The following is a 14,748-nucleotide window of genomic DNA, read 5'->3' as shown; positions in this document are numbered from 1 at the left end:
CCAAATTTTGGTAACTCTCGGTCCACTCGTCTGGTCCCCAGGCCGCACACAGACAGACAGACAAACACAAACAAACTCTTTATTTTATTTATATTAGGTAATAATAATAATAATAATAATAATAATAATAATAATAATAATAATATCTATTATAATAGTGAAACCAATTTGTTTCTATAATTACTATATAGCACTGAGCATTATTGCTACTGCTAGAGGTGGTCTAATTATTATTAAATTCTTCATGATTTTTAAATTCCAAAATTTCGCGACACACCTTAGAAGACTCCGTGACACACCAGTGTGTCGCGACACATCGGTTGAGAACCACTGATTTGAACTATTTACGAACTACATCAGCTCATTTTCTTGAAATGAACCCGCCGCACTAAACGTATTAATATAGTTGATCTTTCATTAACTACAAGAAATTATAAAAAAAAAAAATGATAATAAATACACAGTAAACTTATCTTCTTCTTCTATAAAAAAAATAGCAGCATTTAAATATATATAAATCTATTTAAAGTTGAGCATGCTATCTAATCGTTGCAGCTTGGGGTGTGTGAACTTTGCTCGCGACCAACAGACCTCCAAGGTTATCTTGTCAGTAGTTGAGAAATGCGTTTCTAGACAGATACGTTACACGGAAACGTGTATTAACTCCCCTTGTGAAATAGAGGTCCGTTGTTAGCTTGTTGAAATAGTCATAGTGATCTAAATATTAAAGTGAACTCATAGCAATTGAAGCACCATGAGTAAAACTATGTTGTGGTCTGCGTTAAATATGTCCAGCAGGATTATTTCAAGAAATTTGTGCGATACTCATAATCACTTGAGGAGAAAGGTGCTGCGATTTCTAGTAACAAGTTTAGATCGTAAGTATCTACTCATCCATAAACATTTATTTATAAAACATTAAATATAGCTCATAAGCTCTCAATCATAAACAAAGGAAACAAACACGATATTTAAAGTTCTGAAAATACCTGTGTGAAGGTCGACTACAAAACCCAAGGCCATATTTCTGCTGTAGCATTGTAAACATTTTCTTATGTAGCTATGCCATTTCACCTCCACGGAAGATTACATGCATCAGGCTTATACAGTGGTGGCTCTTGAGGAAAGTCACATTGGTAAACACTAAACCTTCTTTTGCTTCAAACTAAATAAAGAAAACTTTCCTAATGTTATAATTCTAATATATAAGAATTAGTACTGTCCATTAGGCGTTTTCTTCCCTTGCTTTGAAACGATGAGTTTTTATTATTGATGTGACTTCCCTCAAGAACAGCCACATGTTTAGAAGAGTACCTGCTGTATTTTGAAAAAAGGTTGAAGTATACGTAAAGCCACGTCAGTTCCCGAAGGAGCAAGACGCGCATAATCATAAACAAAAATTAATTTAACTTTTTTTTTAAGTAGGGTCTATTCAATCATATTTTACTGTTAATACAAAGAAGGGAATGTTAACTATGTGAATGTAGTATTATGTTAATGATATCGTATGTTCACAAATAGTTTATTGTTTTAAATGCTTGTTTATGCTACATATTTCGGCAATTAGGAAACGAAACTAAATCTAAAAAAAAAAAAAAAAAAAGTTTCCTTTGTCCACATGGGGCCGCGGTGGCTCAGTGATAGAGCGTTCACCTCTGGTGCTTTGGGTCTCGGGTTCGATTCCAGCCCCCGCCAAGCGAACTTGGTGGTGGACAAACACCGTGTGCGTGGTTTTTCTCGGGGTTCTCCCGTTTCCTCCCACTTTATTCATTCCACCACTTCATTCATCACTCATCATCACCGTCCCCTTTAGCCTAACCGGCATAACCGTGGGACGTAAAACTCAAAGATTTCATTTTTCCTTTGTCCACAAGCCATGGAATGCCTTCTAAAGATCCTGGACTGTGATGGTATTAAGGATCCTCATCAGTGTTTTCTGAACATCGTCGAAAATGCAACCTTTCAATGGCACTTTTAATTTTAGGAAAAGAACGAATCACAGGGATTAATGTGCTGAGTGTCTTGTGGGGAATTGGCGAATAGGTTGGGTATGGAAACACGTAAATACTTTTTGGATCGAAAACTCACGCAAAACCACTGCGTTGTGTCATGTGTCGCGCCCACGAATAGTCTCAAGGGGAAATAGATCTTCTTGGCCGACTGGTAGGATTTTCAGAGTTTTAAAATTGTGAGAATACTGCTTCTATCACTTGCATTCAGAGAATAAAGAATAGTTTTCTCACTCTCCCAAGTAAGCTTTGGTAATATCCACAATTATTAATTTAAACATACACGAGCGCTTAACTAATTTATGGGCGTACTAACGGGGTATTAAGACACCGACAGAGAACGATAGCCAACAACAATAAAATATTCATATGCCGCCAAAACAAATATCACATGACAAGAACAGTCAGTAACAATCTACCACATTTGAAAGTCATAAATCATATCAGGGCTCACCGGGCACAATACCATGAGAATAAGCAGTCTTGGAGAGACTGTCAGCCACTAGGACTTGTGATAAGACCACACGCAACAAAGTAGCAAGATCAAAGAACAAGTAGTAACCTTGATAAAGGCTGTTTATATAGGGACTTTAAATTAGTCCGTATCAAAGGCGAGCCGTGCGGCTCGGCTGGTAGAGGATTTTTTTAGCACAATTATATCAAATAATTCAAGGCGCAGATGTCCATCTCAAGTAATAAGGCTATCGAATGACTACTTGTCAAAGGGGACAGAGTTCGGGTCCCAAAGCAACACAAATAACTAGAATGTGGCGGTCTCGTTAGAGATTGGACAAGCTGTGTTAGTACGTAAAACAATGAGAGATTAATATTAATCAACGTTGACAGAATATGCCAAAAATAGATCTCACAGCCAGGATTGATATGTTTAAAACAAGTGTTTAAAACCTGTTTTAAACGAGGGCTGTTGTTTTCTTCAGTTTGTTTTAAACAAATCGTTTTAAACGTGTTTTTTTTTCGATGGTGCTTGGACATGTTTAAAACAACTAAAATATCAAATTGAAGAAGCTGATTTAATTTTCTAACAAACAACCCATCCTCCGCAGGATTTGTGCATGAAGTAAATTACAAGAATAATTATATTCTTATTATAACAGCAATTACTGAACGAAATTCTGTACATCAATGTGTGTATAACTAAACCAACAGAAATTCAAATGAAGTATTTGAACATTTCTTAATTTCCAAGAGTAACTGAGGTTAAACACACTATACACTATTCTAAGATCCAAATTCACAAATTCAAAACTTGAATATTTTTTGGTCACTATCATTTCCATAATAATGAACAGTTCTCACATCATAAGCTAGAAGAAATACTCTGACAAATACAATACAACTCATAGCAAAGAGCAGTGACTAGCCTACAAGGAGCAAATGACATTTTTTAAATAAACAGTTTTCAAGATACAGTACATCTTTGTCTGCAACATGGATAGCTAACAATGATTAGTGTCTACGGCGTAACAATACAATTAACCAGGGATTTTAACAAAATGGTAGACTCTCACGTTCGGGGCTCTGGTGACCCTCCTAATTATCACAGTCATGATTTATACACAGTTGGAAAGCTTATAGACCACAGATTCCAACGAGGGAACATTCGTGGAATTCCCGCTGTATTTGTAGAAACGAACAGACATAAAAATCATTTAAAAATATGAAAATACTTTGCGGAGCCCTGGCAACTCTTGCAGTCATCTGTGGTGACAAAATGATGCTAATGTGTAGGCCACATACTTGTCACAATAATATAAGAAATGGTAGACATTGCTGCTATTGCGTAATGAATTCGTTTTATGTAGGAAGTATTTTTAAAATGCACAGAAAAACATTCATTGAATTAGACATTCTCTCCCCTCCCCCACGACAGTACCACGTCCATATGCAAATCATTTTTGCTGCACACATCATGTATACGAACAAGAATTATGCTTCTAGACCACTTCAGTAAAATATAGCGGGGGCTCAGTGGTAGAGCGTTCACCTCCGGTGCTTGGGGTCCCTGGTTCGATCCCAGCTCGCGCCGTGTGGACTAGGTGGTGGACAAACACCGTGTTCGTGGGTTTTCTCGGGGTTCTTCCGTTTCCTCCCACTTTCTTCATTTCACCATTTCATTCATTTCTCATCATCACCGTCTCCTTTAGCCTAGCCGACATAACCGCGGGCGTAAAATTTAAACATTTCATTTTTTTCAGTAAAATACATCTTGCCTTATATGAAACCGTTCTGAAACTAAATGTAAATTAGCCAAATTTGATCCCCTCTTCCTCTATAAACACAAGTACATATATAGGTTACTATCATGTAGTGGACTACTTCATTGCTTCACACACTAATTTTTTTTATGTACCACAAAGGGGGGAGGAATGGCCTCCAAAATCTGATGAAAAAATTGATGAAAAATTTAAAAAACGAACATCATCCTCCCTCTCTCGGCCGTACATAAATACCCCTTACATACATAAAATGTAGGGATGGGCACGAGCGAGTTCGAGCGAGTTTTCATTGAAACTCGACTCGACTCGAAACCGACAACATTGAACTCGACTTGAGAACTCGGCTTGAAAAATTTCCTCCAACTCGACTCGAGTTTCGAGTCGAGTCGAGCCAAAACTAACCAAATGCTGTGTGTAGTTTCAAGTGCTTTTTTTCAAGTATCCTACATAGACATAATTATTATCAATGATACTTACTACAGATAATAATAATAATAATAATAATAATAATAATAATAATAATAATAATAATAATAATAATAATAATAATAATAACACCAGCGTGCATAAACATGAATGATAGGCGGTTTGTATCTGAATACTAAAAACTAGTTGACTGCTGACCTCGGGAAAGGTGAAGTCAAGGAGGCAAGGACATCGTTCACGAGGTTCTGGGTTTCAGTTCCGGAGGAGCAAGTATCCAGGCTCGAACCAAATATTGTTAAAAGTTAGATTGCGTCGGCCAAACATGTTCAAACCTGCTCGGCTCGGGTTCTCAACGGCTCTAGCGGCTCGGCTCACAGCTCATTCACTATTGAACCAAGCCAACAGCTCACCCAACCGAGCCCGCTCGAGCCGATGGCTCACCTGAGCCGAGTCGGTGCCTCATATCAACCGAGTCGGCTCGAGCTGCTCCTCAGTTGAACCGAACTGAGCCAGCTAACATCACTACCTGCGTTGGGCTTCTGCTTCGGCTCAAAAGTTAGATCTTGCAGGTCTCAGCCTTGGTGATAAGGACTACAGTATATACCGGTGTTTACACTGGTGCTCACATTTGAGGCTGTCTCGTTATAAAAATCCATAGTCGTCTTGTTAATCGAGACGAGACGAGATGCGAGCAGTGTCCGATCTTCTGAGCAACACTAAAAATGTTCCATGCTACTGCTTACATTTCTTATGACTTTCATTTTCCAGTCTAATCAGGCCATGATTTCAAAACGAGTTAAAACGAGCTAAAGGAGCCAGCCGTTTATCAAACTCGCTTGACTCGAAACTCGAACTCAAAACAGTGACCTGGCTCGAAACTAGACTCGAGAAAATTACCTTTGACTCGACTCGAAACTTGACTAGAATTTGCTTCGAGTTTCGAGTCTAGTTTTAGCTCGACTCGTGCCCATCCCTAATAAAATGCATACTAGCGGAAGGCTTCATTCCTCAGGAATACTTTGGTACCAAATCATCTTTCTAGCTTAATTAGGAACTGGGCTATTGATGTTTGTTGTAAAAATAAATGTAATTTACCCATCCCTAATAAAATGCATACTAGCGGAAGGCTTCATTCCTCAGGAATACTTTGGTACTAAATCATCTTTTTAGCTTAATTTGGAACTGAGCTATTGATGTTTGTTGTAAAAACAAATGTAATTTACGTCAAAAAACTGAAACTCCAAAAATTGTTTAACTTTGCCCCCTCCCTGCTCTCCCATATAAGCAAGAAGTAGAAATACACGATATTACCATGTAGTGGCTCATCCTTAAGCTCAAGCTTCTAAAGCATTTGTTTAAAGTCCGTGTCATTTCCTAGTTTCTCCAGGACTAATTGCAATCTGTGGTCAAGATGGATGTAAGTTGATTTTCTAGGTTTCTCCGGATTGCAATTTTTAAGCCCTGTCTCACAAAAGCATGAAAACTAGACGTCGCATCTGTTTTTAATACACTTGCAAGCTTCAAGGTATGTGATGTATTCTGAGATATGCTGCGGTTTAACTTATTGCGCCAACCCTGCACTGGATTGTTTGTTCTGTCTCTTTGACAGTTGCAGTTCTATATTTCTCTGAATGTTTGGAATGTCCATCCATTGTTCAATTAAATAATCGTTTAACTCTTCGATTTTCTGGCCAGACGGACAGTCCTCCATGACGATGAGCCAACCTTCATCGATCCTACTTGATGATAATAATGCTAAGGCACTACACATACGAACATGACGTACATCTTCACTGTGGAGGTAGCTATCAGCACATTTGCGGTACAACCAGAAAACCAGTTTTTCTGGGTCATTTGCGGTACACACCGTGGAACTGCGTCAAAATCATCAATTAGAATGAATACATTAATAAAGATGATGGGGATGCAGATGGAACAGCTTAATATATGTGATTCATTCTGATTGGCTGATTTTGGTAGGTTATGGATATATAAGTGGAGATCACGCTGGCCACCTAATAGAAACTGTCACAGTAATCGAAACCTGTAAGAAGAAACCATGCGCTTTTCATCAGGGTTTTTCGTAGAGACTGCATCGAAATTTCAAGAACGGGAACGTACCTTGGAGAAAGCAAATATTGCCCCTTTGATCTTCGGCCTCTTACCAGCAAGAGATAGTAAGACATGTCAGACTTTTTCAGTTTGGTGAAGGCTCATATTAATGATTGGAATCCGAAATTAAGCAAATTACATTTCGAACAAGCCACAATAACATCTCTAAGAACACTGTTCCAGGAAACGCACATTAGTGGGTGTAATCTCCATTTTAATCGGTGCTTATGGAGGAAGGTTCAGGAATTAGGACTCATAAATAACTATAAATCAGTTCCAGAGGTGAGGCTCTACCTCAGAATGTGTTTTGCCCTAGCATTTCTCCCTATAGATGATATCGATATTGGGTGACTTTCCATTATAGAAGATGCATCACATCACGAAAGACTTGAGAGGTTTTTAGATTATCTTGTAGAACAGTGGTTAAGTAATAATACCGGTTAAATAATACTGGTATTGAAAGCTTCATGTGGAATTGCTCGAATCAAGAGCACAGAACAAATAATGCTGTTGAAGGTGAAACTACAGACTCAAATCATTAATAGGTAAGTCAATTCCTAACGTTTACTGTTTGGTGATCAAAAAAAAAAAAAAAAAAAAAAAAAAAAAAAGTGCTGTGTAGAGTGACTACCTGTATCAAAGAAGACCTTTAAACATTAACGGGAAATGTAGACAACGTCAGCACATAAGATTTGGACGGAAGAATAGAAAAAGCATAACTGATTATGTGGCCTCAAAAGATGTCAAGAAATTCTTGAGGAAAATGACATACATTCAAAAGTTGGAGTAAGTTTTGTTTGTTCCAGAAGAGAAGCTACGTTGTTTGTTTTTATTATTATGATTGTAAGTTGTCTCAATCTATCCATTATAATTTGGAAAACTGTTAATGAAAGCTATAGAAGAAAACAAAAAATAAATATTTCTAGAAGTTCTCTTTAAATATTGTGGACAGGCGTTTGACCAATGAGAGATAAGGATTTGCTTACATTTTCCAGTTTTGGCCAATCACAAACAAGTATTTGTTTACATCTTTCGGATGTGTCTACCACATATTCTAGTTTTTTTACTTTTCTGTATAATTGATCCTTATATTTGCGTTTACATGTTCTTAGTGCTCTGAGAAAAGTTTGTATGTTTGCATGGTGAGTTAATAATTGTTTCATATTGTGAAACAAGATTTTTAGTCTGCTTTTAGTATGCAAAACAACCCGAGTCCCCTATAAAATTCGTTATTTTCCCGTAGAACAACATGCTAACTACACCATTGTTATAGAATTTGGTCTTTGTGTAGCAGTTGATACTGCGTGCTTATCCTCTAACTGAACACCTGACAATATTCTGTCATAGCCAGGAGAATAAGAAGTTATTTCGAATAGTAACGCAAATGTCCCAGTACCACAAATGTCAATACTCGAAGTACCGCAAATGTCGATACCGCAAGTGTTGCGCTTTCGTGGAGGTATCCTTTCCTTCGACGAGACCTGAAAAGCTTCCACCAGATGCTATGGTTAAAATGGTAATAGTAGCCAGAAACCTGTGAATTAGGAAACACCGCACGCAATGCATTGATTGCAGCAAGCTCAAAATCCAACTCAACTCAACAGTTGAACGAACTCAACTTTCAGCACTCGAGATTCGTTCTGACCAGACCACATTTTAAGAAATTTAAACAGTTCCTTGTATGTTCGTTCTATTTTAGCTGGCATCAATGCATACTCAACTGGTATAACCAATGTCTTATCATGTGTGGTTCCTATATCTGCACGTATGGTGTACAATTTGAAAATACTTGAAGCTAGTATTAATTCGATTTCTCATATTTATTTTAACTTGTGTTTGCTCTGTTTCTGTTCTTACTTAGTTGGCACTTGTTCTGTCCTCCCACCCCTATAGTGAAAGCGGTTTCAAGATGAATCAAATGATTGACAGGTGGACCGTGTGAAAATGCACCACACCTGCAGAATGATTTATCCGATAAGGAAGACAGTGCGAACTTGCTCGATAATGAGCACCGTGCGAAATTGCACGGAATCGATGGGGGTTAGGATGGGTAAACGGGGTATCAATCAATTGGATCATCCATACTAAAAATATAAAGTATATTCTTTCACATATTGTTCCACTATACTATGGAAGTCATTGATATTCCAAACGTCAAGTAGGCGTTAGGCTGGCGATCGATAACTGAGATCGTGGATTCGGATCTTGCTCAGAGAATTGATGTTATGTATTGTTGTTTTCCCTTTCATTTCAATATCATCATGCATTCTCATTGTCTCCTTTAGAAAAAGGGCAGAATCATGGGTTAAAAGATAAACGAATAAAATAAAAACCCGACTTATTCCATGTATATTGCTAGCATGTATACTACTAACGGTATTAAACTAGCAATATTATCTGCCCTGAAATAAATAAATAAGCAAGTAGTTCATTCTCTTAAACAATTTTCCACGTCTTGTCTTATTAGTAAGGTTTAATTCAAAACTGGGGATAGTCACACACATCGAGGGTTAAAATATTTATACAGACTGTATCTGAAATCTGGGGCCACAGGTAACTCCGTTACGAATGAAGATACGCAAAAATAGAAAGACAGGAAAGTTATGTGAAACAAGCGATTTTCAATCTAAAATCGAATTTTTCCAATCGCACTAGCCGTTCACTGGTAAATCGTTCGTTATTAAATGAAGTTCCGTTGGGCTTTCACTATCCCAAGAATACAGCATTGTTGATAAACAGATTTGTGGTGTTCTGGATTTTCTCACACAACAATGTGCACGTTTCCTGCGTCATTTTTGCATGCTCTTACGTTCCGTTTGAATAGCCCTCTGGAAAGGTTGTTTTTTAATTTAATATAGGAGGCTTCTAGTGTAGAGCCCAAACGGCTAGTGTGATTGGAAAAAATCCACTATTTTAGATTGAAAATCATTTAATTCCAACAACTTTTCTTTCTTTATATTATTCCGTATTTTTGCTCATAACCAGTGGCGTATTTGGGGGGGGGCTTCCGGGCTAAGCCCCCCCCCGAAATCTTACTATAGTAAAGTATATGAAATATCTTGCAGAATTTTCACATTTTCAGGCAAAGCCCTCCCCGAAAGTTAGCAAAGCCCCCCCCGAAAGAAAATCGTAAATACGCCACTGCTCATAACAGTTGACTTATGGGTCCCGATTTTTGACACATCCAGTACATAATCATTATAGCTACGTAGTTATACTATATTGTCAGGTTTAATGAAATATTTATTTACGAAATATGACTAAAATCGCTGAGTCGTTTTTGAGGAAAAAAGTCCGATCTTATGTTGTTTAGGTCTTGTGCCTTTTAGATATTTTGCCGTTCAGGTCTTGTGCTGCCAAATGATTTTTAGGTCTTGTGCCGTTTAGATCTTATGCCATTTTGGCCTTGAACCGCCAAATGAGTTTTAGGTCTTATGCCGTTTAGGCCTTGTACCGTTTAAATGTTGTGCCTCGTCACCTATTTTATTTCGTTAGTTTTGTTGCATGCTCTTTCCACTCTCCGTAGTGTTTACTGAAGGGGACAAGAAACTGTGACGTCACAGAGTTATTCAGTTGGATGTTACTGTAGTAAGATAACATCAAATAGAACCTCTTATTGATAAGACAATTTTTCGCACAAGGGTTCCAATAGAGGGGAAATACCTTTCATTAAGTATCGTAAATCGTATCCAAATTATACTCTTTTCTTAGCTTTGTCCTTTATTGAAAAATAATACGCATTACAGATTGAAAATATTTTAATTATTCATTCATTTATTTATTTATTTTTAGCATCATCAGGTCTAACAGAAGAACAGAAACAGATACAGAAAGTCGCATTTGACTTTGCCATGAGTGAAATGCTACCTCACATGGCAGAATGGGATGAAAAGGTACGTATTTAAGATATTGAGACGTCCTACAGTCGAATACTAGCCCGGGTGTTTCTTGAGCATTGTCCCATTTTTTTAATTATTTTTTTTAAACTTTTATTTAATTTCGGTGAGAACTTATAAGCTTCGGATCTAAGATTGAACGTACATATTTCATATTTTCTCAATTATTTAAAAGACTTTGCACAAGATTCAAGCCATTTTAAAGAAAATCCCATATAACTTACAAACGTAATGATTTAGAACACTGTATTTTAAACATATAGGCCTAATAGCTAGATATATAAGGAAAACATTAGTGCAAGTTCATTAGTAAACATTCAGTATGACCATAGTTATTGAAATATAAACTTTGGTGCAAAGTATGTTCAACATACGAACATAACATTTCTGTTCAATGTTTTCCCTTCAGTATTTATAAATTTTACTTCCTACACAAAACTGCATGCAGTCTACAAATATTGATATTAGAATGATAGTACCGGTATCACTACTTAGGTTAAATTATCGATATTTGTAAAAAAAAAAAAAAAAAAAAAAAAAAAAAAAGTATTTTCTGGTACTGGCACAGGAACCGCATTCTAATGGTTTAACATATGCCCTACAAAAATGCCAACTCAGAAAGAAAAAAAAAAATCCGTGAACTGATTTGCCTTGGTTATTCCTTATGTCCGAGAATATCATACCAACCGTAATTAGTGGAATATTTACGGGATTTGGGACTTTCAAGCTGAAACCCACCCAAATTACGTGATTTCTTTTTTTAAAATCTAATGTTAGTTATTCTTATGAGTATAAGATGCAAACTCCCTCCCCAAAATAAAGTCTATTTATTAAAAAAAAAAATCTTTGTGAGTGAAGCCTCTCTCAAACCACTTTTCTGGATCCGCCACTGTTCATAATTTCTTTTCCAACAAGAAATTCATTCCGGCATCTTCCTAAATAGGAAATTTACCTAAATTTAGAATGCAGGAGGTTCCAGTAGTAATAATTCCCTATTTAAGCGGTATTTTGGACCGGTGCAAAGTAACTCCGAGTGGGGGCTGAAGCTGCCTTCTCCCAGTTTTACATTTTTATGACTTTAAAACGTTTCACATTTCAATTTCAACTATTGCATCAAAGTCCCATTATACACAATATTATTCTACGAAACTGACTTAACTTTGACGGAAAATCTTGTACGTGATATCTTTCAAATTTTGGCGGCCTTTACAGTGACTGCTTTCCATACCTCTTCAACAATGAACCCTCCGGGTAATTAGAACTGATGTTAACCGCCAACATTATAGCCAAAATACAGTTAGATGTTCTATCTTACGGTGCCAGTTGAAACTTCCTCTTTTCTGTTCATGGTTTTGCCGACAGAGGACTGTGAATCTCTTTTCATATTTTGTGCAAAGTAACCCCTGATGTGCAAAGTAACCCCATCTTACGGTAGTGCATGAATGTTCACAACAAAATATCAAAACGTTATCTATTTAAAAGACTGAAGGATATAATATATTAACTTGTAAAAAGGTTGTGTAAGTGTATAGTTCTGTTTACCATATTCACAAACTAAAAAACAGATTTTGCGTTGTGTTGACGCAAGCCGTTACGCAATGGGACCCAATAATAATAGTAATACACGAATGGATACCATACCGAAAAATTACAGTAGATTAAATTATCAGTATCAAACTTTAGGCTAACTTTCGTCAAGCTGCTATAGCTATGATAATTGTGTCTGAAACTTTACACTACTATTATAAACAGTATGAATATGTACACAGTAAGAAAAAAATGATGGTGTTATCTCAATTTTAACACAAGTCAGGATCCCAGCATGAACAATGTTAGCCGTGTTATTTCAACAGAAGGATCCAATGCTGCGGGTAACAGAGGCCTATGTCTCATCTTTGGACATTTTTTAGTTGAACTCTAATAATAATGTAGAATTTATATAAACTAGCTGAACCTGCGCTCTCTACACAGCGCATCATTCGCATATGAGCACAAATATCCTTCTCATTCCTCACAACATATGTACATGTCCCTTTACAGACACAAGTGAAAGAAGTCTTCAAAAAAATCGGCAAGGCGTATCATAAAGGGGAGATTTTATCGATTATTTTTTTTCTCAATATCTCGCACCGTTTCCAAGATTTGAACCTACTTCCCGTTGGAGTTTCTAATTTATTCATGACCAGTGTTTTCTTTCTTCTTGCATGCAGTATGTAATAAGCAAATACATTACATATACAATTAATTATAATGGCAATTATATATGGTGTTCATTGGGTAAAACACTCCAAAAATAAAGATTCATCTTACTGGTTAGAGTGGAGAAATAGTTATCGTTCCTTTTTCATTATTATTTGGCCACGAAACAAACGCTTGAGACATTTGCAACCCCTATATACAACAGTGTGGTGTTGGAATGTATAACGTTTAGGATATGATGCTTTAGTTTTGTTTTTAAGTTCAACGCTTCCAGTGTACCCTAAAAAATGTAATAAAGAAATAACGGTCATGTTTTTTTAAATATTCAATTAGAACTGGACAATCTACGCAATATTTCCAATCGATCAGTGAAAACGTCATCTTTCTAGAGCCTGTAGTTTCCGAGATCTCATTGTCGAAAGGATTGACCACAAACATATAAACGTTCACATCGTATAGCTTAAAAGAACTCGGAAGATGGAAGCACAATTCACGTGCATTGATTTTAGAGAAGGCTTATTAAAATACAAAGGTTTTGAACAACAATTTTATATTATAAACGTTATGAAAAAGATTTAGTTAACTAATTTACTTAAAGTACACGTACATAATATGTTTGTCTCTGTTAAACGTGAAATCACACATAACCGTAAATGAAAGATTTAAAAGCCATAGTTATACGTTGGAGCTCGGGCGCTTTTAATTGCAATTGTAGCATTTTAATAGATAGAAGATAGATAATTTTCAAACCTTAGTGAAAATGAGGACAGATTAATAATTTTCATAAGTTAATTCACTTGTTTCCCGTAAATAAGAAAAATCATACTTTTTTGGTTATTCCTACCTGTTTGATTTTGAAATTCTTATTTTTTATTTTTGTTACATGAAATTGGCATCTATATGTATTCTGCTTTTGGTTTTAAAAAAATACAGCGTATGCCGGGAAAAATCGGGATTGGTTTTGTTTTAAAGTTGGAATGCGCGCGAGCAGACCAGTCGCTGCGGCAGGACGTGGTAGGAGGATTACAATGAAGCGAGGTAACCACCGGCAGGTAGGTTCCGAGATGCTGCAGTGAGAAGAGCGTGATTGCAGCAAGTGCGTCAGCAGTCGTCGAAACCTCGGGAAAGTGAAATGGAGCGACTTGTGGAACAGCGTTATTCCATCAAGTTCTGAGTCAAACTGGACAAAACTGCTATGGAAACATGTACTGTGATCCGTGAGGCTCATCAGGGCCACGACATGTCATGTACAAGGGTGTTCGCGTAGCATAAAATGTTCAAAGATAGCCGTGAAGCAATTGAAGATGAATGCGCTAGGCGTCCCTCAACGAGCCAAAATGAAGACAATGTGTAGAAGGTGCGGGAACAGTTAATTGCAGACCGTCGGTTCAGTGTGCGCTTGATTACCGACGCAGTAAACTTGTCGAAAACGATTGTGCACGGATAATCACAGAAACATTGAACATGAAAAAAGTGTGCGCGAAAATTGTGCCCAAAGTGTTGACTGAAGATCAGAAGGTACGGCGTGTAGCTGTTGGTGCAGAAATGGTATCACGTTTGGAAGAGGATCCTAATTGTTTAGACAATGTCATCACTGGTGACGAAATGTGGATCTTCGAGTATGACCCGGACAAAGCGACAAAGTGGGGAGTGGCACACGAAGTAGTCTCCAAAACTGCAGCTTGCATGAACAAGTTCGCACGTCAAATTCATGCTCATTCTGTTTTTCGACGCGAAAAGAGTAGTGCACATGGGTTTGTATCTGCCGGAAGACCGTCACCGGTAAATTTTACGCAGCAGTGCTCCGCCGTTTGAAGGATCCTGTTCGCCGACTAGTGGACACTCCATCATGACAATGCGCCCAGTCAT

At 37.2% G+C, this 14,748-nt stretch overlaps 1 protein-coding gene across 2 annotated transcripts in view; it reads left to right on the top strand.

Annotated features, from left to right (window-relative positions):
* The first annotated feature begins 571 nt into the window (after positions 1–571).
* The window catches only part of LOC145662493 (isobutyryl-CoA dehydrogenase, mitochondrial-like), a 53,313-nt gene continuing 39,136 nt past the window's right edge, over positions 572–14,748 (top strand). Inside the window, exons 1-2 of one of the 2 annotated variants that reach the window (XM_081728110.1) lie at positions 574–878; positions 10,577–10,677. In XM_081728110.1, coding sequence (XP_081584236.1) covers positions 755–878; positions 10,577–10,677 — 225 coding nt within the window. In that variant the 5' untranslated portion in view covers positions 574–754. Of the gene's footprint in view, positions 879–10,576; positions 10,678–14,748 lie in introns of both variants that reach the window. The other variant, XM_081728112.1, reaches the window with a different exon arrangement.

The sequence above is a fragment of the Thermobia domestica genome, chromosome 10 (genome assembly GCF_964235325.1).
Source record: "Thermobia domestica chromosome 10, izTheDome1.hap1.1, whole genome shotgun sequence".
In the NCBI taxonomy this organism is placed as follows: domain Eukaryota; kingdom Metazoa; phylum Arthropoda; class Insecta; order Zygentoma; family Lepismatidae; genus Thermobia; species Thermobia domestica.
Note: the sequence above shows the minus strand (reverse complement) of the source record. Positions and strands in the feature narration are given on the sequence as shown.